This window comes from Asterias amurensis, chromosome 7 (genome assembly GCF_032118995.1).
Source record: "Asterias amurensis chromosome 7, ASM3211899v1".
NCBI lineage: Eukaryota > Metazoa > Echinodermata > Asteroidea > Forcipulatida > Asteriidae > Asterias > Asterias amurensis.
Genome location: NC_092654.1, coordinates 9,032,141 through 9,058,494, shown reverse-complemented (window position 1 = coordinate 9,058,494; position 26,354 = coordinate 9,032,141). Strand labels below are relative to the sequence as shown.

Here is a 26,354-nt window from a genome sequence, read left to right as displayed (position 1 = left end):
TCTCGCAACTTCGACGACCGATTGCGCTCAAATTTTCACTGGTTTGTTACTTTATGCATATGTTGAGATCCACCAAGTGAGAAGACTGGTCTTTGACGATTACCAATTGTGTCCAGTGTCTTTAAGGGAAAGGTGTTCAGAAAGAAGAGAAACAAAATACTTCGTTGTTTTCGCAGAATTAAAGGCACTGGACAAATTCGTGGAAAATGACTTCTTTCTCGAAAACAACGTCACTTCAGAGGGAGCCGTTTCTCACAATGTTGTATACTATCAACGTCTCCCCATTACTCGTTTCCAAGTTAGGTTTTAGGTTTAAATTTTTTTTGAGTAATTACCAATAGTGTCCACTGCCTTTAATGTCTCAAGCAAAATGGAAAACCTTAAACAAACATTTTTACTGGTTCGTTTTCTGCCTCTAAGCATAATATATTTTCCCCACTCACAAGACACACGTATAATCACTTCTTTTTGATTGCGACTGATCTTATGCATCGTGGATAATGAATCACTGAGTACTACTAACAAATACCTTTTCATTGGTTTAATTTCTTCCGCAAATCGTGCAGCTTGAGCATACTGCGATTTCCCTACGGCAATTCTCATCAAAAACCTAATTAAATTCAACCCCTGCAAAAACACACATATTTCGTCATTCTGAATGAGCTTTTGCTTTAAAGGTTAAGTAGAGTCTTCAGACACAGTGCATTGTAAAGTCATTAACGGTAGATGGAGAGAGTTGGGAATTATAATCACCAGTGGTCTCTTCTTAGAAATGCTTTTACATCTTTGATATCGCAAGTCTTATTGAAATAAAATAAAAAATTCAAAAATGAAGCCAATGCAATGTATAGATGTACCATCACATCTACCTTAAAGTACTTTCGGTACAGGAAAAAAAAAAATCACAGATTTACAAATAATTTACAGGGCTTACAGAAGGTAATGGTGAAAGACTTCTCTTGAAATATTGTTCAATGAAATGCTTTACTTTTTGAAACAACATTAAATAAATATCAATTCTCGATAGCGAGAATTACGGATTTATTTTAAACACATGTCATGACACGGCGAAACGCGCGGAAACAAGAGTGGGTTTTCCCGTTATTTTCTCCCAGCTCCGATGACCATTTGAGCCTAAATTTTCACAGGTTTGTTATTTTATATATAAGTTGTGATACACGAAGTGTGGGACTTGGACAATACTGTTTACCGAAAGTGTATAATGGCTTTAATGGTCGGATGTAAATAATTCCCCCTGGTTTCCATTACAATTTGACATATTTTGGGGCCAATCCACTAATTCTGTTCTTTTGTCTGCAAATGTCAATTTGACAAATGAGCATTGGGGAACAAAAACGTTATTAGATTTACACACGTGAAATTTGTTCAATGACTAATTCGATAATTTCCAATCATACCTATAAAGAAGAATACTGGGCTTTTTATCAGTTTATTTGTAAATCAAATACTTTTTGACAATGAAATATTGCTGAATTGTAATGTGTGTACATTGAAAAACGAGTGTTAATATTCTCGCCGCAAAATTAGTATAAAATATTATACACTAAAAAAAGGGACGTTTAAAAAACTGTGAGTTAATTAACAAGCAGGCCTATTCCCTTGCCTTTTCCATTGGGGAGGAAGATCTGTAAAATAATGAATTCCTGTGACGGTTACTTTTCCTTATTGGTTTATTATAACCCTATATAACGCTATACTTCAATTTAATTTAGTGTGGGTCCAATTTACTGTTTAAAAAGTGCATTCACCCATCCTGGTGTCTCTTTTATCCTAATTTAAATTCAGACAGTTTCCTATCATCTGCCCTCGTTTTTATTTGCCATATTAAAACAAAAATCACCATGTTTTCCCGCCCAAATCTATAAATAGTAAGGTTACGCAACTTATTTCAGGAGTATTCTAATGCTTGTTTTCACAAGCGAGCTCGGTGCTTCCCAAGGTAGACAAATGTGGGTTAAGTACGGTTTGTCCATTGCCAAAAGCCTTCAGATAGAAAAACCTGTCCCTATATCTTAAATGCTAAGAAAGATGACCCAAACGATAGCGAGTGAGATGATGATATGATGTGATAGGTGTATTTCTTCTCAGTTACAGTATATATTTAATTGGATGTTAAATTTGCATGGGGACAAATTTGATTAATTTGGGTTTTAAGGCAGTGGAAACTATATTGGTAAAATTACTCAAAATAATTATTAGCACAAAACCTTCGAGAAATGGAGAGCTGTTGGTAGTATAAAACATTGGAAGAATGACACCCTGTATGGTAGTTTTTTCAGTCTTTGTATCTCTTGCAACTTCGTTGACCAATTCAGTCAAAATGTTCACAGGTTTGTGATTGCATGCATGTTTGGATACATCAAGTGAGAAAACCGGTCTTTGACAATAACCAAAGGTGTGCAGTGCCTTAGAGTGTACATTTTTCCAGTACGAGACGTCAAAGCAATAATCACGTGCAGCCATGAATGGCCGAGTATTCATCAATTATGAGGGAAAAAAACCTTGTAGTTATTGAAGCTTGGTGATAGATTTGTGTGGGGATAATGAAATGAACTGCCACAAACACATATAATTAATGAGTTTTACAATGAATGTGTATACACTTGAACCTGATTAATTAGATATACAGTAAACCATAGACATTTGTTTTCGAAACGGACTCACCCATGCTCTGCGTTAAGTAAAAACTATGAAAAATTACTAACTAGTTTCAATTTTTGGTTGTAATTTCCGAAGGCATAATATATAAAGGTGAACTCAAAATTTAATTAAATCAACAATTGCTGAAATGGAATTAGAGTTTTGCATTATATTTACAGGCAGATGTATATTTATATATACCACTAGTGACCTGTAATTTAGGATAAAGTTATTATTTCATCGTTAAATGCAATTGTCGTGTCTATAAAATTGTTGTACATTTATTCACCTTTTTTATTAGTCTATATATATAAACTTTCATGTTTTCTACAGTTGTTGTTGTACTTTTGCATTTTTGCATCCTTGTCGCTGTCTGTCTGTTTTATTACCATAATTATGGTGGCTTCATGCCTGTTCGGGGTTTTGCGATGTATTTGATGTTTTTGCAAAAGATATGTAGTTACTAAAGTAGGATTTTACAATTTAAAACTGATTTCTGACTATTTACTTACAATGTTGTGTTACAGGCCTATTTAACCCACGGTGTAAATGCATCAATCATGACGTACCATTATTAGATGTCATAGTGTATACGCTGATTTGTTTTTCTTATGGTTTTATCGTTGAGCTTTAGATTGTTTGCCTAATGTTAAGCAAATAGAAATGCACCATTGATTCTTGCACATTCATGGCCGAGAGTGCATGTCCTAATTTGTTTTCCTTGTGTATTTATATTTTATCTCAGCTGCCACACTCAACAAAAATGTACGATCGCTGGCCTTATGTTAAAGACACTGGCACTAATGGTAATTGTTAAAAACCAGTCTTCTTACTTGGTTCATCTCAAGAAATGCACAAAATACTAAACCTGTGGACATTTTTACTCAATTGGTCATCGAAGTTGGGAGAAAATAATGGAAGTAAAACACACCCTTGTCACACAAAGATGTGTGCTTTTAGATGCTTGATTTCGGGACCTCAAAATCTAATAGTGACTTCGTTACTTCAGAGGGAGCTGTTTCTCACAATGTTGTATACTCTCCCTCTCCCAATTACTCGTTACAAAGTAAGGTTTTACGCTAATAATTATTTTGAGTAATTAACAAATAGTGTCCAGTACCTTTAAGCACCTAGAAATGCGTATTGGCATTTTAAGGTCGCAGAGAATATACTTTCGACCTCAAAATGCCTGGGGTTAATCTAGGAAGTGCCGCCATCGAGCAAGTCCCGCTGTTATCGTATGTTTTAAAGAGCATCAACACACCCACACTTAAACACTTGGGTTGTAATCTGAAATAAATATGACCATGGATGGACAATGATGGCGACGAAAACACAACATAATCCGGTTAACTGGAGATTTGAAAGTTCACCCTTTGAGCCCGCTGGGTTTTAGTCACCAAGTGCTAGTGCTTGACACTCAGTGACTCACGTTCGTTGACCCATTAAGACCAGGGCCCGATTTCATAAAGCCCGTAAGCACCAAAACTTGCTAAGCAGAGAAAAGTATGGCTTAACAGAAACAGGTCACCGGCCAAAAATACATTAAGTTTGCATTGATGTGACTGGTGCCCCACTAAATTTTCGCTTGGCAAAGAAAATTGCCAAGCATTTTGAGTCGGGCACCATGCCTTAACCAGGCAAACTAAATGTAAATTTGGCTGGTAACCTGATTCTGCTAAGCAATACTATTCTGTGTTTAGCGAGTTTTTGTGCTTACAGGCTTTATAAAATTGGGCCTGTAAGCACAGAAATTTGCTTAGCTTAATAAGCTTAATGTTTTGATACCTTCCAAACATTGCTCAAAACCCATTTATTCCGCCAGGCTATTTATTCCATTTTTATGCAGCCAGAATACCATATATATACAATTACCATAACTGCGACTTGTACCCCGGTGACTTCTTGCTTAGCCAATACAGTTGTAAAGAATAGTTGTCTGCTTTTATACAGTTTGATGAAAGTGGGCCCAGTGCCCACAAAGAAAGCTGCTAAAGCACATCTTCATTATGCTTACCAGAATAAGGTTAGTGGACAAAATACCATTTCAAATGTACAATCTGTACTGGTATCCTGCCAAAATACCATTTCACATGAACCGTGACTGGTATCCTGTTCATTTTTGCTGTGCAGAAAATTGACCAAAGCAAAGAAAATGTTGTACATTTCCTGCTTATGTGGTTTTATAAAATAGGGCCAAGTTTCATACAGCTACTTGTGGGTAAACGTTTGCTTACCAGGGAAGAAGGCCATCTCATTAGTACATGCAAGTTTTACGACTGGTCCCCATTCTCAAACAATTTCTGAAGCAAAAGCCTGTGACATTGGCCACTGGTTTCCCAGCATGGGGGCAAAACCGGCTATTTCAGTCGTTTTAATAATAGGAAATTTCTGAAGAGATCTACACAATGACAATTACTCAAGCAATTGTGCCATCACTCAACTGTGTTGTTGATTGATAATGTTTCCCCATTCCAACACAGTCATGGAATGACTTTTGTAGAAAAGGGGGTGGCGCGGGGTTCGATGTTTTGTAATTACCTGTATATTTTTAGGACGAGCATACCGTAGGCGATAGCAAATCCCCAGCCTCGCAACCATCGTTGCATGAAGCACACCACTACACTCGGATGGAAGAACATGGCGACGAGCTCAGAGTACAGGAGAAAACCTCCAAGGAGGACGACTACGAGCATCCATGGACTATCACAATTGATGACCTACAAGGAGACAGAAAGAGTTTGGAGTCGTAAGGGAGGGTTATTGAGCTGGATTGTATCCTTGGTCTGGATTTGAGGAAGGGTGGAGTGTCTCCACGGTATCCTCTACGCTGCAGTATAATACAGGGCCCAATTTCACAGAGCTACTCAAGCACAAAAAGTAGCTAAGCACAACAAAATAATGCTTTCTAGAATAAGGTCACCAGCCAAACTGCAATGTCATGTGTACAATTTGTGACTGGTATCCTGCTAATTTCTGCTTAGAAGACAATTGTATTGCATTGTTTTCTGGTTCAGCAGCTCTATGAAACATGGGCCCTGGATTGAGGAAGGGCAGAGCGTCTCAAATATTGAACAGTATCCACATGCTGATTATATGCTTTTATCATGATTCTATTACCATTTTCATGTCATGTTCCCTGTATATCACATTACAGTAATGGATGTTAATATTAATTATACAAAAAGGAACCAGACTAATTCTCCTTCCAGCCTCGGTTTGGTTATATTCATTTGAATGGGAGAAAAATCAAGATGGCCGCACCATGATAAGGTCTACACATCAAGGCCTAACGGACTCAAATGGCGCTTTGCGTGAAACTGGAGTGATTGAGAAGAATTTGTGAAGAATCTTGAGTTGTCATGTTCAATTTGTGTGGCGAAGAAGGACGCAAATATCTTCATTGTCAATCATTTTTAAGGGGCCCGATTCATTTCCAATTATGGGTCAGGCTGACCTGGATACTGCTTATTATAGGCTTTTAACTCGGATGCTGCGTCAGTTTGACCCATTTCTTTGTCATTCTTGCACATATTCCGGGTCATAGTGGTCCAGAAACAGGTCAGGCTTCCCGCGACCCAGAATACGGGTCAACTCTGACCCGGAATACGGGTCAACTCTGACCCGGAGTACGTGTCAACTCTGACCCGGGTGTTTTTAGAGTAAAATGAGTAGGAATTGAAATTCTGCATGGTGGAAATACGGTATGGAAAGGTTTGCGGTAACACCATGTAATGACTTCCTCTAAATGAGTAGGGGTTGTTCGGGAAAGAACCGTTGGTTTCAACTCAACTTGGTTGGAAAACAACAGTTCTTTTCAGAACCACTTCAACTCATTTAGAGAAAGTCAAAACTATTAAATAAAAGAATGAATCACCACTTTCTGTTTATCCCAAATCTCTGTAAAGTCATACCTTGAGATTCTTATACTTGAAGACCACCACCATCAATGCCCCAGTCATGAAGATACACAGACCCTGCACGCCGAGTATAAGGATCCGCAGTAAGATATCATTCTCCAGGAAGCATGGGGAGTCATCCACGCATGTATCACACCCCTCCCTGCACGGCAGACATTCAAAACTCCCGCCTTCCTGCTTCTCCACGTCGGTTCCTTTGTAATATCCATGTTCGTGAGTCTTGTCTGGAAAATAGAAGCCAGCTCTGCAGACGCATTTGTAGGAACCACTCTCGAATCCCTTGCCGTGGATGTGAACACACTGTTTTAGGAGAGGGAAGAAAATATGGAATGCTTTACATGGTTTATAATAAAAGATGGATTACACAATGACGTCATTGAACGCCATCTTGGATGTGAATCAATGGAAAAGTCACTTCACTTGGTTATCCCCTTGCCGGGGATGTGAACACACGGTTTGAATTTTTAGAGGAAAGAAAAGCAATCATCAACAACATTGATTTCAGTAGGATTTAAAACTTTGCAAAGTGGAAATAACATAAATTATTTCCATACATACATCGAAATAAACAACTTGATTTTACAGAGACTGAAACTGTATGGATACATGACCCATTAAAAAGCAAAAGCTTGTTGGCTGGGATGGCTTGCACGAACTGAACAAAGATGGAAAGTATTTATAAAATATAACAATGAAGGGTTTCATTTAGTTATTATAGGAGATGGATTGCACATGACGTCATTGACCGCCATATAGATGTTAAAATGTGCTAGCTATCACGCGTGCAAAAATATTACGTCTATAGGGGTTGTAATTTTGACGCACGCCATCAACGGCAACAGTGTTTTCTAATTTCTAGAAACCTTGAGGTACGGGCCTTATCTTTTGATCGATTTTACGAAAAAAATATACAAATATGGTTTATTAAAATTACACTTAAATGATAAACTAACACATTATAAGCATAGTTCAAACGGCATTCCCGTTAAAACATTTCCCTCCTGTTTAATATCAGTAGAAACCTGAAGGGAAAACTTACACAATTAGGACCCGTGAGGTACGGGCCTTATCTTTTGATCGATTTTACGAAAAAAAATATACAAATATGGTTTATTAAAATTACACTTAAATGATAAACTAACACATTATAAGCATAGTTCAAACGGCATTCCCGTTTAAACATTTCCCTCCTGTTTAATATCAGTAGAAACCTGAAGGGAAAACTTACACAATTAGGACCCGTGAGGTACGGGCCTTATCTTTTGATCGATTTTACGAAAAAAAATATACAAATATGGTTTATTAAAATTACACTTAAATGATAAACTAACACATTATAAGCATAGTTCAAACGGCATTCGCGTTAAAACATTTCCCTCCTGTTTAATATCAGTAGAAACCTGAAGGGAAAACTTACACAATTAGGACCCAGAAAAAAAGTCAACATACAAAATGTAGAATTATTTGAACGGAGTTTCATCGCCTAATGCCATAATATTTATTTCCAAGTAACATAAATAGGACTATACATCAATTATAAAATCCCTAACTGATCTGCCGCCGCAAGCAGTAGACCTCCATTATTGATCATCTTTGCTTCAGTGCAAAGCATTCCCCATCAGCTAAATTTTCTACTCTCCATTTTTTTTACCCCGTGATTTGGAATGTTGCCAAAGGGTTAGAAGATTGCATTACCCCAGTTTCTTATTTTTATTGCCGTGAAGTTTTTTTTTCTGAATGTCCTCTTTGGATGGGCTTTAATGCGCTGACAAACTGCGTCATATACTTAAAGGAACATTACAGAATTGTTTTGCTAACAAAACAGTTGCTTGCAGTGTAATCCACCATAAACTGACAAACCTGTAGAAGTTTAAGATCGATCGGCAATCTGGGTCCAAAGAAAATAGTGGAAAACCGATTACACATCATTTTGCATGACAAAAATGAACAAAAAACGCACTGAGCGATAAACTCCAAACAGGAAATTAGTTTTATGAAGTGTTCCTTTAATGACAGCTCTAAAATGCGAACCTCAATTTCACAGGTGATCTGTCTTTTAACGTAGAATCGGTTTTTATTCTACAACTGGAAAATCTTTTGAGTTGATTTGTTGGGACTTCAACTATATGATGTTTCGGGTGGTTATGTTTGTTAAAAATGTGTAAGAAACTAGGTTATAAGACCATGACATTGTCATTGTTGTTGAATGTATTTTGATGCACGTATGTCCTAGAAATATTTCCGAAGACAATTACGGCCCAAGTCGTTGTGAGCGTGCATTTAAACAAAATGCTATAAAATTCAGATGTTTCAGTGTTAAGTGCCCCAAATCATGTGACACTGTTAGCCTTCAATATGATTCGTTTTACAAATTGTCATGTTTACACTCATCAATCATATAGGGATATGTCTCAAGTGGTAATTATGAATGGCTTATTAATTAAAAACACTCATGGAATGGAGACTAATTCCTTCATAGCTTCTGCACACGGAAGTGCATCACGTCCCTCCATGTTTACGCGATCATACATCATGCTAGTCTCTCCCTCAAGCCACACCGGAAAGGAAAATGTCCTCAGTCCTCACTCACTGGAAAATTGAATTTATTCAGGACCCGTTCCCCTGAAGAACAGCAACCAAAACTCCGCTTGCAATGTGGAACAACATCGCTCGACTGGATAATGTATCACTTCACCGACTCAAGTGTAAAGCTAATCCGCATATACATTTTGCTTAAACTCGCACTGTTGGTTTAAAGCCACTGGACACTATTGGTAACTGCCAAAGACTTGTCTTCACATTTGTTGTATCTCAACATATGCATAAAATAACAAACCTGTGAAAATTTTATCTCAATCGGTCGTCGAAGTTGCGAGATATTAATGAAAGAAAAAAACACCCTTGTCGCACCATGGTCACACGAAGTTGTGTGCTTTCAGATGCTTGATTTCGAGACCTCAAATTCTAAATCTGAGGTTTCGAAATCAAATTCGTGGAAAATTACTTCTTTCTCGAAAACTACATCACTTCAGAGGGAGCTATTTCTCGCAATGTTTTATACTATCAACCTCTCCCCATTATTCGTAATCAAGTAAGGTTTTATGCTAATAATTATTTTGAGTTATTACCAATAGTGTCCACTGCGCTTAAGCAATCTAGTGTGCATGTTTAGCCTGTCACATGGAGCTCAATGGAAATTTGTGCCTTTTCCCCTGATTCTGAAAGTATCCCGCTGCATGACCCACAGGATTTAATGCAATTTCAACGTATATATTGAGATAATCAGAGCGTTTTCAGACTGACTTGTAAATAGAATTGTACGTAGGCTTGCATGTTGTTAGCCAAAGGGTGCCTCGCGAGTGTTAGGAAAGTTGAAGGGGTGAATTATTCCGCTATAGTTGACTTGTGTAGTGGACAAGTCGACATAATATCGATAAGTCCCGAAGCTTCTTCTATATAGCATTGAACTCACATTCGTTGATCAAAACTAGTAATATATTTGTTTGATTATTGAAATGTTTTTGCTTGTTTGTTTGTTGGTGTGTTATTTTGCTTGTTTGTTTGTTTATTTGTTTTCTTCTGCGTGGATGTTTTTTTCCCAACAAGGAGACTCGGCAAACACCCGAAGGGGATACATACAACAGCCAACCTCTCTCATACAAACATCGTTTAACGTATATAATTATGAACATCTGATTATAAATTGCACAAGACAAATGATAAATTGTGATTTTTATACAAAAACTTTTATTCTAGTAAAACAGTTTTGAGAATTAAAGACATATCAACATGTTTTTACTGCCAAAATGGCGTTCCTGTGAAAAGAGTTCCCGCGAGTTCTTCCAACCTACTGCTTATTTTGTATCTCCAAACAAGAAAAAGTACTTCCATAATTTATTAGATATAAATATGAAAACGCAAACAGGCAGGGTGAAACAAACGTAGTTATGACTGTTTTTAAACATAGCTTAAATACCAGTGGATTAGTCTTATTGGATATCATTGGATATGGGTTCATTGGATATGGGTTTTGACAATCTCACGGGAACCCGTATGCTCGTGTGATCTGGTAACGCCGTTGGGATACCACATCCATATACGTCATAGGCCTGCGTGTAGTCAGATACTAAGCCAATGTCACATTACAGTGTCAATACACTAAATCCACATGACATTTTGCGCTCCACACCTCGTCCATCGAATGTTGGGAAAGTTTGATAACCTTATATATAACGACGAGTCTCTTGGCGGGGTTCGTGGCATATTTTAAACTAAGAGTTTAGAATGAAAGTGCAAGGCTGTTTTATGCATTTCGTTAGCACTGGGGTTTCAACCTCTGAGGGTTTTTTACTAATATTTTTGACAAGACAAGCTTTTTCGATCTACGACAATAAAAGCATCGCATATAAAGAGATTAACAAACGGAGCATATTATCATGTTACAACTTTATGACAGTTTAAAAATGACGTTTAAATAGCCTAGTGGATGACATCGTTTATTTATTCCGGTTCTCTCGTGTCAACATCAGTCAAAAAACCTTTGAGCATATTATCATATTTTAAGTGTCGTTGACAAAATATATTTTGTCCAGACAAAAACCTACTCGTTCAGCACATTTAGATGACTGGACAGACCATCGCACACTTTCATAGAGCTGCTTAAAGGCAGAGGACACTATTGGTAATTGCAAAAACATATTTATTGGCATCAAACCTTACTTGCTATCAAGTAATGGGGAGAGGTTGGTAGTATAAAACATTGTGAGAAATGGCTCCCTCTAAAGTAGTGTATTTTACGAGAAAGAAGTAGTTTTCCACGAATTTGATTTCGAGACCTCAAGTTTAGAATTTGAGGTGTCGAAATCAAGCATCTGAAAGCACACAACTTCATGTGACAAGGGTGTTTTTTCTTTCATTATTATCTTGCAACTTCAACGACCGATTGAGCTCAAATTTTCACAGGTTTGTTATTTTGTGCATATGTTGAGATGCAGCAAGTGAGAAGACTGGTCTTTGACAATTACCAATAGTGTCCAGTATCTTTAAGCAGAAAATATTACTTAAAAACTCCCAACTAAGCAAGCAGGACACCAGTCACAAATGTTACTTGTGACATGGTAGTTTGGCTGGTAACCTTATTCTGGTAAGCGTAATGTTGTTGTGCTTAGCATCTTCGCGTGCTAAGCAGCTCCATGAAATTGGGCCCTGCAACGGATAAAGCTAAAGACAAGTTTCTGTGTGCCTTAAGTCCAACATAGCACATACTACTGTCGTCAATAGAAGCATATCGCATAGTATATAGAGAGATTTAAAAACAGAGATACCATCATAATACGACAGCGCTGGTGTGCATGCAGCTGCAGGCGACTATAGCCACACCGGGCGGCACACCTGCCTGCCCCCTCGGTGTTCATTACTCGCTGATGTCCGCCGGTAATTTCAGACTGAATTGGAATTTTATTGTAGAAGAAGAAAAAGAGCCAAAACTTGAGTCGATAATCAGACACATTATGTGCATCATTCCAACCATTGGCTGCATGCATAAAGTGTAATTTAAAATCACTGATGTAATCTATGGCATGCCGGCGCGTATGATAGCCAGTGATTTTGGATGGTGTGTGTTGAACTGTTCAAAATGACGTACTTGGATAGCTATTGGGACAGATTGAGTGTGTGAATTTTAAATCACTGTCACAACTGTATATACATATTATTGTCATTATAAGATTTGATACTGTGGAATGACAAAATGAACCTTGAAACAACATACATGTGGTTTGCGGTAACACCATGTGTGTATCTACTTGCCAGGTAGAGTTTGTTCTTTAGAGAACTACCTTGCTTTATTCTACTACCGCGGAGTAGATTTATGGGATTGTTTGGGAGACTTCTCAGTTCTGAAAACAAAATCCTGGGTTTTTTGGGGCGGAGAGTTTAAACATTGGCCACTACTACTATTTTAGACTATATGATCGTTATTAACTGTACTACCGCGAAGTGAGTTCTTAAATTGGTCTCAACGTTTCGACTAGCTTGCTCTAGTCATCTTCAGAAGACCATGAAACCTTCAAACAAGCTGTAGTCGCCCGGATAACTTATTATGGTTGTGTTTTTAAAGCATGCTCACTTAAAAGTGCAGTTTGATGGTCGCAGGTAAACAGAACATTTTTATTCATCTTTTGATGACCTATTAGTTTAAGACCATTACAGTCATCCTTCTCATGATTGGACTCAGTTTGTTATACCTTTGAGGGTGATGAATGAAAAGCATCCCTACGTTGGACATCATCATGGTTGAAAAACGCATAGACTTCCATAAACTTTGCATAATTTGTGCATTAGATTTCGTGGATATTATTATTATGGAAGGTACTCAGGCCATTTCAACTGGATCTTAAGTATGTAGGCTACCCCCCCCCCCCAGGTTAGAATGACAAGGTCATCAAAAATAGTCTCCAGTCTCTAATCAAGTCATTGTAAACCCCCCCCCCCCCCCCCCATCATGGTTGGAAATATTCAAGGCGTGTTTCAAATCAGCAGAGTGTGGGTTCGAGTCCTGGTCGCGGCGCCTATATCACTGAGCAAGATACTTTGTGAGCCATAAGTGCTTTTTCCTTCGGATGGGACATTAAGCCGTAGGTCCCGTGTTCTAGGGTTGATACCAGTAATGCACGTTAAAGAACCCAGAACACTAATCGTGGTAGAGTTAGGGGTTTACCCCGGTGCTTCTGGTTCACAAGGCAAGCATCCTTGTTTACAGGTTTCTTCAGGCTTGCAAGCTACAGTGATTAAGTTCACTTATTATGAGGCATCCTTGGTTTCGTACCAGAAACATACATTATTAGTAATTATACTAATTCCATTTGATGCACATTTCATATACAGTTGGAATTCCTGTTTCGGGGCCAAGGAATTTTCCAACCTTCGGCCTGAATTCGAAACTCTGTCCTTTATAAGGAGGACCGTCCACTTAGTGTGTCTTAACTTGATTTCTGTGTCAATGTTTTTTTAGACGCGAAGATCTGATTTGGAGCCCAATACACAATGGAGTCTATGAATCCGACGACTGTTCATTTTTGACTTATTTTCTTCTCCTTTTTTTCAAGGCAGTTTTTTTTTAAGCATGTTGTAATTTGACCTTTTATTGTTTAACTTTAGTTTGTCAAAATAATACACAACTGAGTTTTGAATTTCCATATTTAAGTGAACCGGTTTATGGGAAAGATAATAAAAAGGCTGCACGATAAAGAGAGTGTTGTTTTACTTAAAGGATCACATGTTTTATATTTAAAGAATGTCTAGGTTTCGGGCATTACATTGAATTAAACATATTTAAACACCAATTGAGAATGTACAAAAAAAAACATCCTTTGGAATGTATCAACTTATTTTGTTGAATACATTCTTATTTTAAAATGAAGCTACGAAATCGACTGTGTGTGTATATTCCGTATATGTGGGATGCAAATTTGCATAATGATCGATATGACAAAAATAATTATGAAAATTCAAGAGAAATCGCTTTCTAGGGTACCCCAAACATCACAATATTTTCAGAAAATGACCCCACAAGTTTCAGAAGTCAAAGACAAGAAGAAATTCCTAACAATGTTTTAGAATCTTCACCCTAAGAAGAGACTTGAAGACGAAACAGTCGCTTGCTTCTCAAGAAACAGCTATGATAGTTCTTCAGCGTATTCTCCGGGTATAAACGGGCTGACAAAACAAGATATGTTATGACAGCAGAGTGACCAACCTGAAGACAGTATCCCAAACCAGACGACTGCAATTAAAGCATGCATTATTATCATCATCATCCCGGTTTTCTTTTGAGTCTAGTTAAAGGCACTGGACACTATGTGTAATTACTCAAAATAGTTGTTAGCAGACAATCTTACTTGGTAACGAGCAATGGAGAGCTGTTAATAGCATAACACAATGTGAGAAATGGCTCCCTCAGGAAGCAACATAGTTTGCCAGAAAGAGGTAGTTTCTCACTCAAATAATTACAAAACTTCACTGGACACCTCTGGTAGTTGTCAAAGACCAGTATTCCAACTCGGTGTATACCAACACATGCATAAAATAACAAACCTGTTTAAATTTGGGCTCAATTGGTCATCGAAGTTGTAGGAGAATAATGACAGAAAAACACCCTTGTTGCATTACTTTGTGTGCTTTCAGATGCATAATAAAAGGCTTCAGCTGAAGTCTTTTATTATTTGAGTGAGAAATTACCTCTTTCTCAAAAACTATTCAGAGGGAGCCAACATATGTACAAAATAACAAACCTGTGAAAAATTGAACTCAATTGGTTGTTGAAGTTGCGAGATAATAATGGAAGAAAAAACACCCTTGCCACACGAAGTTGTGAACTTTCAGATGCTTGATTTCGGGATCTCAAAATCTAATTCTGAGGTATCGAAATCAAATTCAAATATCTTAGTGGAAAATAACTCCTGTCTCGAAAACTACGTTATTTCAGAGGGAGCCGTTTCCCACAATGTTGCAAACTATCAACAGCCCTCCTTTGCTCATTACCAAATGAGTTTTTATGCTAACATTTATTTTGAGTAATTACCATTAGTGTCCAGTGCCTTTAAGTGCGCAGAGAGAGAAAACCAAAACAGTTTTCGAGTGGATTGTGATCATAAGGAGAAGGCCAGACAGTTCTAACGACTCGATAATCTGGGAGACATGCCATGCATTTACCACTTTGGTATATAAATAGGATTTTATGTGATACCGTAATTAGCTGGAGTAGGGTAATACACATTCTGAAGCATGATCTGTGTTGATATTTCCCTGAGACGTGATGACGCGGATTGACGCAAATTAACGAAGAAAAAGTGTTGCTCATGTTCGGTACCTTGTGATGGTAATAATAATAGCTAGTTCTTATAAAGTGCATTTCACAATAACCTCTCAATGCGCTCTACATATAGTAGTGCCCTTGCCATTGGGCCAATAACATTCTTTTAATCTTTCTCAGCTCCCTGGGGAGTATACACTACATTTAATACCATTCAGTGGTATGTGTCCACATACATAATCGATGACCCCCAAATCTCAAATATACCGTATATAATATAGTACTTGCACACTGAGCAAAATGTTTTGTTTACTCGTGAATTTTGATGATATTCAATAAAAATGGCATTGCATTATTTTTCTTTTGACTTAAAGGCAGTGGACACTATTGGTAATTACTCAAAATAACCATTAGCATAAAACCTTTCTTGGTGATGAGTAATGGAGAGAGGTTGATGGTATAAAACATTGTGAGAAACGGCTCCCTCCGAAGTGACATAGCTTTCGAGAAAGAAGTAATTTTCCACGAATTTGATTTCGAGACCTCAGATTTAGAACTTGAGGTCTCGAAATCAACCATCTAAACGCACACAATGATTGGACAATGGTGTTTTTTTCTTCCACTATTATCTCACAGGTTCGATGACCGATTGAGCTCAAATTTTCACAGGTTTGTTATTTTATGCATATGTTGAGATACACCAACTGTGAAGGCTAGTCTTTGACAATTACCAATAGTGTCCACTGCCTTTAAGCAAACATATTTCTGTGGAATGTACATACCATGTTATTTGTGTGCGTTCAATGACATCATAATTAAAATTTCGCTCTGAACGACTATTAAAAAAAATTTAAATTACACCTTTTAGCCGCGAGGTCAGAGATTTGTAATTTTTCTCCCATTTCATAAATACTTTATCCATAGGGGAAATGAGTGAATAACAGAAATAAATTTGACCTTGGAGTTCCTCTTTAAGAAGACGGCATTGTTACCGATTCAACCTGGAATTTCTTTATTCGGTTTAGAGGCAGACCTTTATAAATGATTTGCATTGTGGAGGTTTAATTTATTTTTTATTTGCATGGAACAGTCTAAAATAAATATGTCTGTCAGTGAAGATTGATTTGTTTTGCAGAATCCACCCTTCCGTTGTTCTTTTCGAATGCAGAAACATGTCATGAACAAGTATCGCCTTAAAGGCACTGGACACTATTGGTAATTGTCAAAGACCAGTTTTCTCAATCTGTGCATCTCAACATATGCATAACATAACGAATCTGTGAAAATTTTGACTAAAATTGGTCATCGAAGTTGCAAGAGAAAAATGAAAAGAAAAAAAAACACCATTGTTGCATTACTTTGTATGTTTTCAGGGTGCATAATAAAAGACATCAGCTGAAGTATTTTATTATTTGTTTGAGAAATTCCCTCCTTTTTTAAAAAACTACGTTACTTCAGAGGGGCCGTTTCGCTTGTGAACCAGCAATTTTTATGCTAACAGTTATTTTGAGTAATTACCAATCGTGTCTAGTACCTTTAACATCTCCATGTGCAGTGGTACTCCGCTTGACATAAAATAGTTCAAGGCACCATTCCAACGTATGCCAGCAATCGTTAATAGACCAACGACACATCATGTTGTTCCACCTGCCCTGACCAGGGAGAGTACTTTTAATAATACTAAAAAATGGCATGTGGCGGACTCCGTACATTCTTCAGGCGTCCCGTGTTCTTGAAAGGCACTGGACACAATTGGTTATTACTCAAAATAATTGCTGGCATAAACATCTACTTGGAAACGAGCAATGAAGAGCTGTTGATAACACAAACATTGTGAGAAACGGCTCCCTCTAAAGTAACGTAGTTTTTGAGAAGGAGGTTTAGTTTCCCACTCAAATTATTAAGAGACTTCAGCCCTGAAGCCTTTCGTTAGGCGTCTTTCATTATTCTGTTGCACTTTCGGTGACCAATTATGTTGAGTCCAAAAGTTGTTATTTAATACACGTTGGGATAAACCAAGTGATAACTACTGGACCCAATTTCATAGAGCTGCTTAAGCAAAGAAATCTGCTTAAGCACGAAAATAGCTTGCTTATTTTACACATGTTACTGGCAAAAATGTCGGCCAAGACTCCACTCAATTGTTATGCTAAGTAAACAACAGCTAAATACCAGTCACAAGCAATGTAAATGGCATGAAATTTGGGCCAGTAACTTGTGTAAAATTAGCGAACTATTTTCGTGCTTAAGCAAATTTTTTGCTTAAGCAGCTCTATGAAATTGGCCCCTGGTCTTCAACAATATTACCAAATGTGCCAAGGCCTTTAAAAATATTTTGGAGGGACTCCTGAATCCGGAGAAAGGTGGAAATGTTATCACGTGCTTGGCTGAAGATGTACAGTCACGTGATTACAGTGTTAATCACCTTGAGTTTTGGAGTTCGTCCGGTGACGTCATCACCTATTTAAAAACAAGGTTCGCGACGGCTGTTTTGTTTTACCTTAACTAATTGTGTTTATTAAAAATGAAAACCTCTCTGACGCGTGGTTTCGCACCCGTTGTGGATCTTTGAGGATTGCAATATTGTTTCTCTATAAATTAAGCTACAATAGGACGAGTTAAAGGGAACGTTTATTGAATCGATTGGAAAGTCCAGAGGGATGACACAGTAATGAGTAGATTGTAAGCACAGTTGTCATTTTTACTAAAATTAATTATGAATATTGACTGCGTGCTAAACCCCGATTGTATATCTACCCCCCCCCCCTTAAATTACGCCACAATTTGCTTCCAACACATTTTTCATTTCATGTGTTATTGTTTCCTAAAGCAATTCAAAAAACAAGTTCACAAATCAATAAATCAACAAATCAATCAATATTTTAATCAATCAGTCAATTAATAATAAATATTGACCATGTATTTGATCGATAGGTAAATCCAACAAACATAAAACCTTTAGTTAACCTGGAAACAAATTAACCTAAACGGGACGACACAGAAGTGTCCGAACATTGAGGAAAGAAAAAAAGGTCAAGATCAATTTCTTTGAGATCATGTTTTTAGGATTATTGTGAAAATGCAAACTACCGACGCAGCCCCTGATGCATTCAAAGACGTAATAGTAATACTGAGTCTAAAACCATGTAACGTACACCACCAGTCGAACTTAATTCTAAAATCATTTCCAAAGCTGTAACCACAGTACGTATGCATCCGCCACAGCCATTGATTTTTGAAAATTGTCCTCGGCAAGAAACCTTTAAAGAAACTGCGTCTGTGAGCCGCACTTTGTACTCTTTTTGTGTTAATATCCATGATGAAACTTAACATACACACACACATAAAGACTCCTTAAAGACACATAAGGACTCCTTAAAGGCACATATAAGGACTCCTTAAAGGCACATATAAGGACTCCTTAAAGACACATAAGGACTCCTTAAAGACACATAAGGACTCCTTAAAGACACATAAGGACTCCTTAAAGACACATAAGGACTCCTTAAAGGCACATAAGGACTCCTTAAAGACACATAAGGACTCCTTAAAGACACATAAGGACTCCTTAAAGACACATAAGGACTCCTTAAAGACACATAAGGACTCCTTAAAGACACATAAGGACTCCTTAAAGACACATAAGGACTCCTTAAAGACACATAAGGACTCCTTAAAGACACATAAGGACTCCTTAAAGACACATAAGGACTCCTTAAAGACACATAAGGACTCCTTAAAGACACATAAGGACTCCTTAAAGACACATAAGGACTCCTTAAAGACACATAAGGACTCCTTAAAGACACATAAGGACTCCTTAAAGACACATAAGGACTCCTTAAAGACACATAAGGACTCCTTAAAGACACATAAGGACTCCTTAAAGACACATAAGGACTCCTTAAAGACACATAAGGACTCCTTAAAGACACATAAGGACTCCTTAAAGACACATAAGGACTCCTTAAAGACACATAAGGACTCCTTAAAGACACATAAGGACTCCTGAAAGACACATAAGGACTCCTTAAAGACACATAAGGACTCCTTAAAGACACATAAGGACTCCTTAAAGACACATAAGGACTCCTTAAAGACACATAAGGACTCCTTAAAGACACATAAGGACTCCTTAAAGGCACTGGACACGTTTGGTAATGTAGAAGACAAGTATTATCACTTGGTGTATCCACGAATATGAATATAATAAAAAATCTGAGATAATTTGGATGTAATTGTTCATTGAAGTTTCAAGAGAATAAGGGAAAAAAAACACCATTGTTTCACAAATTAATGCGTGTGCTTTCAGATGCATATAGGAACAGGCTTTGTCTGAAGTATTTTATTATTTGAAATTATGCATGAAATTACCTGTACTAAAAAACTACGTTTCTTCAGAAGGAGCCGTTTCTCACAATGTTTTGTACTATCAACAGCCGCTTGTTATACAAAGTAAGTTTTTATGCTAACGACTATTTTGAGGTAACCACCAATAGTGTCTATCGTGCCTTTAACAGTGGATGAGTATATAGGGCCCCGACTTCACTGCTCGAAGTCGCCGTCTAAATAAGTTCACAGTTAACTGAGTGTTTCTGCGGCCATGCGAGATAAGTTGTTGTGATTGAGACATGAAATTATTGATTCTACAAAAGGTCTAAAGAAAAGCTGCGAGGTCAATGGGAGATTGAGGTATTACCCCCCCCCCCCCCCCTTCCCGCCAACCCTATCTATCTCTCTCATCCTATCGAATCTACTCATTAAAGTTCAAGGTTCGATAGTTAGTAGTTTGATTTGTGCCAATGGCTACACATTTTCTACGTGATCTGACAAGGATAAGCAAGCAAAAAGTATTGCCATGTAATGGAGACTTATTTTAGGAACCTTTGCTAGAACTGTTTTCACGAAATGTATTTGGGCCGTTTAACAAAAGTTATCTTTTACGCTGTATCATAGTATGACGTGCCGGTGTAAATTTTGATGCAGTGTTTTGTTATGGGGTTGTGTTTGCTTATTGTTTCAATGCTGCTTCAATCGACCTGCAACAATGTTGGCTTAACAATCTGAGCTGCTTACATTTTTTTTTGATATTATGAAATACAATCTTAAGTTCAATTGACCTTATGCATTGGCTTTATCCAGCCATCATCTTAGAGGTAAACCGATAAAAAAAGTGAAAACACACAGATTTATACGCGCGGCGCACGTAGTAAACCAATGAACAACCTTCATGCGAGGGCGCCCTACTACCATGACGTCATATGCATAAGGTCTTTTCTCACGTCTTTGATGTTCCCCATTGAAGTACCGTTTGTCAATTTCAAATAAAACAGTAATGAAAGAATAAGTTAAACAGAAACGCATGTACAGAATGCGGTCTTACCTGTGTTGTATTGCTGCATTTATGCGTCCCAGCGAAGACCCCGCCCCCATCATCGCATTGGTTGATATCAATAGTTCGAAGGTCAACGTCTACTGTAACCACGCCCCTAAAATGCAATCAAAATATAAATAAGAGTTAATTTATTCGTTGCATAAGTTTGCTTTTTATCATGTTTTGATGTTCTTGTTGTTTGATATGTAATATCACCTTTGTTCAATGTCTTTTAACAAGCCTCTTGTATCCTTAATGTATTGATCTAACAGTATGTGTTAATGTTCAATTGAAGATGTTTTAACTTTGTTTTCACTTGTGATGAATAAACGGAGTCTTAATGCTCCACTCAAAAGAAAAGAAACAAAATATTTGTTGCATTTCACATCTTCTTTGACGACCAAACGCTCCTTATACAATCTTCGTTTTACCAAGGGCCCTGTTTCACAGAGCTTGCAAGATGCAAATGCAAATCATGTGTGTAGCCCTTGTAGCCCAAATTGACCCTCTCCCCCCCCATCCCCTTCATACACCGTAACACGTGTTCTATGTTCACCATTTTGGGAGTCAGCTCGCAAACGTGTAACTACCACGTCGCCTTAAATGTGTACTACAATGTACGAAAATATTGAGGTACTAAAATTATACAGATGTATCTAAATCGTGCAGTGTTGTACCATGGAGCTCCATGGCCCTACAGGTTTGGTGTTACAGGTTATCTGTCTACACTTTGGTCCAGGCTACATTTAGGTTTGGCTACATTTAACTCCGGGATTACTTCAGCTCCGGGCTGTAACTAGGTCCGAGCTACATTTATATCTAGCTTGGTCATTTAGACCCGGGCTGTATTTAGGTCCGGCATACATTTAGGCCCGTGTTACACTTAGGTGTAGGCTACATTTAAAGTTCGGGTACATTTAGGTCCGGGTTACATTTAGGGCCGCATGCTTTTCTAACCTGTTCAGTATCCCCGGGTTTCAATAATAGGTATGGGCTGCATTTAGACCCGGGCTGTATTTAGGCCCGTGTTACACTTAGGTGTAGGCTACATTTAAAGTTCGGGTACATTTAGGTCCGGGGTACATTTAGGGCGGCATGCTTTTCTAACCTGTTTCAGTATCCTGTTTCAATAATACGTTTGGGCTATATTTAGACCCGGGCTGCATTTAGGTCCGGCATACATTTAGGCCCATGCTACACTTAGGTGTAGGCTACATTTAGAGTTCGGGTACATACATTTAGGTCCGGGGTACATTTAGGGCAGCGCGTTTGTCTAACTTATTCAGTATCCTCGAGTTTCAATAATAGGTCTGGGCTATATTTAGATCCGGGCTGCATTTAGGTCCGGCATACATTTAGGCCCGTGCTACACTTAGGTGTAGGCTACATTTAAAGTTCGGGTACATTTAGGTTCGGTTACATTTAGGGCCGCACGCTTTTCTAGCCTGTAACCTCGGGTTTCACGTACACAGTCAATGATAAAACATGAAGAAATCAAAATCCCGCACTTAAACAGGTCCCAACGACTGTAGACACGCGAGACTTGACAGCCAATTGGTCCCAGGTGCAACTCAACGCATATTAAGTATTATTTGTCACCAATCTACTATAAATGCCTGATGAGAGGAGATGCATTTCATTAAAATTAACATATTATTATAACAGCCTTAGAAGGGTTGTTGCACAAAGGGCGTCAGGGCAAAAATCTATTAACATACTCATGATAAACGAAACCAGAAAATATATATTAACATTTTAGCTTTTTGGTGATTTTTTTCATTATCTTTGGCTTAAACTGTAATAAACAAACCCAAGGCGTCATTTTAATGTTTTTCGCAAACCATTTCCCTCTAAAAACTTCCGGGTCAGAATTGACCCGAATTGACCCGGGTGTGGATCTAAGGTAACCTGACCCATTTCTAGGTCAAGCTAGCCCGGAAATGGGTCCAAAATGAGACCAAGCCTTGGATTCGGTGTCAGTTTGATTCATTTCTGAATCATTTTGACAATGATTACAGGTCGTACTGATCCAGCAAACGGTCAGGCCCCTGTAGGGACCCAAAACCAACGTCAATTCTGACCGGGAGTTTTGGTATAGAGAGTGTCAAAACACTAAAAACTGCTCAGCTACATGGAAAACAAGTTCAAGTTTTGTAACATAATTTTCTTTTGATTTAAGGCATTGTATGGTGAGGTATCAATTGTATATTTTGTAGATTATGTTCTTTTTTTGTCTTTCATAGGGCCTATATTTTACTACTGCAGAGTAGATTTTTATGGATTCGGGAGACTTCTCTACTACCGCGGAGTAGATTTTACCGCAAACCAAAATAATATTTTTCTTCGCACACTCATCGAACAGCCGTTGGGTTTGTTTATAAGCGGATTGAAGCTAAGAAGGAGGCGAGCGATGGCCGATTATGCCGAGTTGAGTTTCTCATGACATCAAAAAAGACGGTGGAGAGGAGAGAAAAAGCCTCTTCGACCGTGATTGGTATCTGGTAAATTCCTCGTGCATCACCGCGTGTGCTAGTGGAGTAAAACTAATTCATCTGATAATCACCATTATAATTACGGGGATTTTTCACTTAAACCAAGATTGGTATAACCATGGGTTTTATAATTCCAATGGCCATGAGCAGTTTAGCTGTATAAGCCATCAGACGTCGGTTACGTAGATGGTCGTCATCTAATTTGAAAGCTGACTGGGAATGGAAAATTTTCCTCATAATCAGCAAGTAGGTGGACCTAATTTTATAACGCTATTGGGCACAAACAAATTGTTTAGCACGGAAAATCTTGCTTAGTGGCGTAACAGGTATACAGCTTAAAGCCATTGTACACTTTCGGTAAACAGTATTGTCCAAGGCCCACACTTCGTGTATCACAACTTATATATTATAAAATGACAAACCTGTGTAAATTTAGGCTCAATTGGTCATCGGAGTCGGGAGAAAATAACGGGAAAACCCACCCTTGTTTCCGCACGTTTCGCCGTGTTATGACATGTGTTTAAAATAAATCCGTAGTTTTCGATATTGAGAATTGATATTGTTTTAATGTTTTCTCAAAAAGTATAGCATTTCATGGAATAAGATTTCAAGAGAAGTCTTTCACCATTACCTTCTGTAAACCCTGTAAGTTATTTGTAAATCTGTGAACTTTTATTTATTTTTCTGTTCCGAAAGTGTCCAATGGCTTTAAACACTACAAATTGTTACGACTGGTGCGCTGGTAATTTTCTGCTAAGAACGTACCTTTATCTGACACTTTTCTGCTTAGCAGCTTTTTGAAATGGTCAATATGACTATGTAATCACATCAAACCATGTGATCTATTTTCTATATAAAACTGTACGTTTCAATAATTGTCGACACTCTACGGCCCAAGTCTTGTTTCGCTCTGTAACCGATTAATTTTGCAAAGTAAAATCACATGTAATTTAGACACAGGTAAAGCAAATGTATTTAAATTTTGACTGGTTAGTTGTTACTGCTTATAAAAGTAGTTTTTTGGTCGCTTATCAAGTGTGCTTAGCAACTGAACCAATGCAGGACATAGCTACTAAAATTTTAAGGTACGCTTTCTACTATCATTATCTTCAAACGGTGTAATCTGTGGATATTGTATTTTGTGTTACAAAAAGTACCCAAATCCTTTAACATGATTTCAGTAATTACCAAAATTCAAGGATGGTTTTTATATCAGACTCCCAAACGATTACGTTAAAATCGCTGACTAAATTTAGCTCACGATTTTATCAACAACCTCAACCCCATGTGAACTGCAATGCTAAAAATGGCTTCAAGTGGAAACAGGGAGAGTCCCATAATAGCACTCAATGTTGAACACATGCCAAACATTTCGAGACTCGACGACGAAGTGGATATGTTTGTATACACGCTCTTGTTTCGAGGGGCATGGACCTATATATATCCCCTATCTGTGGTGAAGATAATGAGGCGCGAATGTGAAGCTAAATATTTAGCTATGCCATAAAGTTCAAGATATTTATACGTTCAAATTCATCAGTGGATAATGGTTGTAGATTCTTTTTGGTAGACTGATTTTTAGAGACACTTTACATGCATTGAAATACTGACCGTGCTTGGAAAATATTTGTTCATTTCATGAAAGAAGTTCATCAGACTGATGAATATTCTTTCATGATATTTGTAAAAAGTTCGGACAACAGACTGTGTTGGAAATGAGGATGATTAGTAATACTATAGTCGAAACGTAAACAAATTTTACGTACGTATTGGCTGTGTTTTATAGAAAATTCATTTGTTCATTTCATTTTCGTTAATTATTTTCTTTGACCTGTCCTTGATCGTCTTTAACTTTAAATAATTGTACTTAATTTGTTTATCATTCTTCCTTTTTTCACCGATATGGAAAAGAATGTTGAATAAATTGAAATTGAATTGAAGCGTTCAATAACAAATTCATCTCAAAAACTCTATAATTGTTTCGGCACAGACGACCATCAAATGCAGCAGTCTTAAAGAATGGTCACAATTACACGACTAAAACAAAACTATATAGCATCATTTATTTTCTCCTGATGCAGTTGTCGTGAAAACTTCCTTCAGTTTTGAAGAATTTACTTGTCTGAATCTCAAAGAAAATGACAAGTCTGTCAAAATCCCCCTAAAGAAAAATACACTCTAAAAAATTGACTCACATGGAACCTGACCCATTTCAGGCTGACCTGAAAACTGGTCATAATGAATAACGAGTCGGACTCTGAGACAGATTATCCATTAATTTTTGTTTGGGTTAGGTACCACAAAAACGGGTCAGGACCACGGGAAACGGATCAGGACCACGGGACCCGGATCAGTTCTGACCCGGAGTTATACAAATGATCACCGTGAATTTGTCTCATTTGCTTCTTATACGCAATTATCTTTCTCACAAGTTTATAAATACAACATTATTACAGTGACACGTCTTTCATCATTATACAAACAATGATGTACTTTCTCTTGATTCAAGAGAGTAGGCTTGCCAGTACAATGTAGGTAGAACCTCCATGCCAGCAGCATATGTTTTAATAATGCTGTAACCTTATGCATGCAGTAACATACATGGTTTATCAATGACGTCATTATGAAATTGCATCTCGGCAATTTCAGCGTGCAAACATGTTCAGAGTTTTGAAAACCTCTAGAACTTTAAATCACAACGTGTGGAACATCTCCGAATTTTACTTTATACAAAGCTGTACCCTTTTCTTTATACTAGTTTTATTAATGTTGTAACAATAAAATGCAGTAAACATTGATAGTTTACTACAATTGACGTCATTATAAAGTTGCAAAGCATGTGTATGAAATTTGATCTTCTTAAAAATCACAACGTGAGAAAACATCTCCGAATTTGGATCTATCTTTAAACACAAATTGTCTGAATTTATTGGTTTATTTTTAGAACATGATGCCAACGGCGAACAGCGCCAGTGACATCTCAACAGCTGTAGCACATCTTTAAAGCCCGACCCACGTCACCATTTCATTATGAATATTCATAAGGTTTTAAAGAATGACTTCTCACTTTTTTCCCCGTGCAAAAATGCCCACAG

The 26,354-nt window shown here is 37.6% G+C and overlaps 1 protein-coding gene across 1 annotated transcript in view; it reads right to left on the bottom strand.

Moving 5' to 3' along the window:
• LOC139939646 (metabotropic glycine receptor-like) overlaps window positions 1-26,354 on the bottom strand; it is an 88,029-nt gene that overhangs the window by 15,625 nt on the left and 46,050 nt on the right. The window contains exons 2-4 of the mRNA XM_071935692.1: window positions 20,777-20,882; window positions 6,576-6,881; window positions 5,203-5,381 (exon numbers count right to left, since the gene is read on the bottom strand). Of these exons, the coding sequence (XP_071791793.1) occupies window positions 5,203-5,381; window positions 6,576-6,881; window positions 20,777-20,882 (591 nt within the window). The remainder of the gene's footprint in view (window positions 1-5,202; window positions 5,382-6,575; window positions 6,882-20,776; window positions 20,883-26,354) is intronic.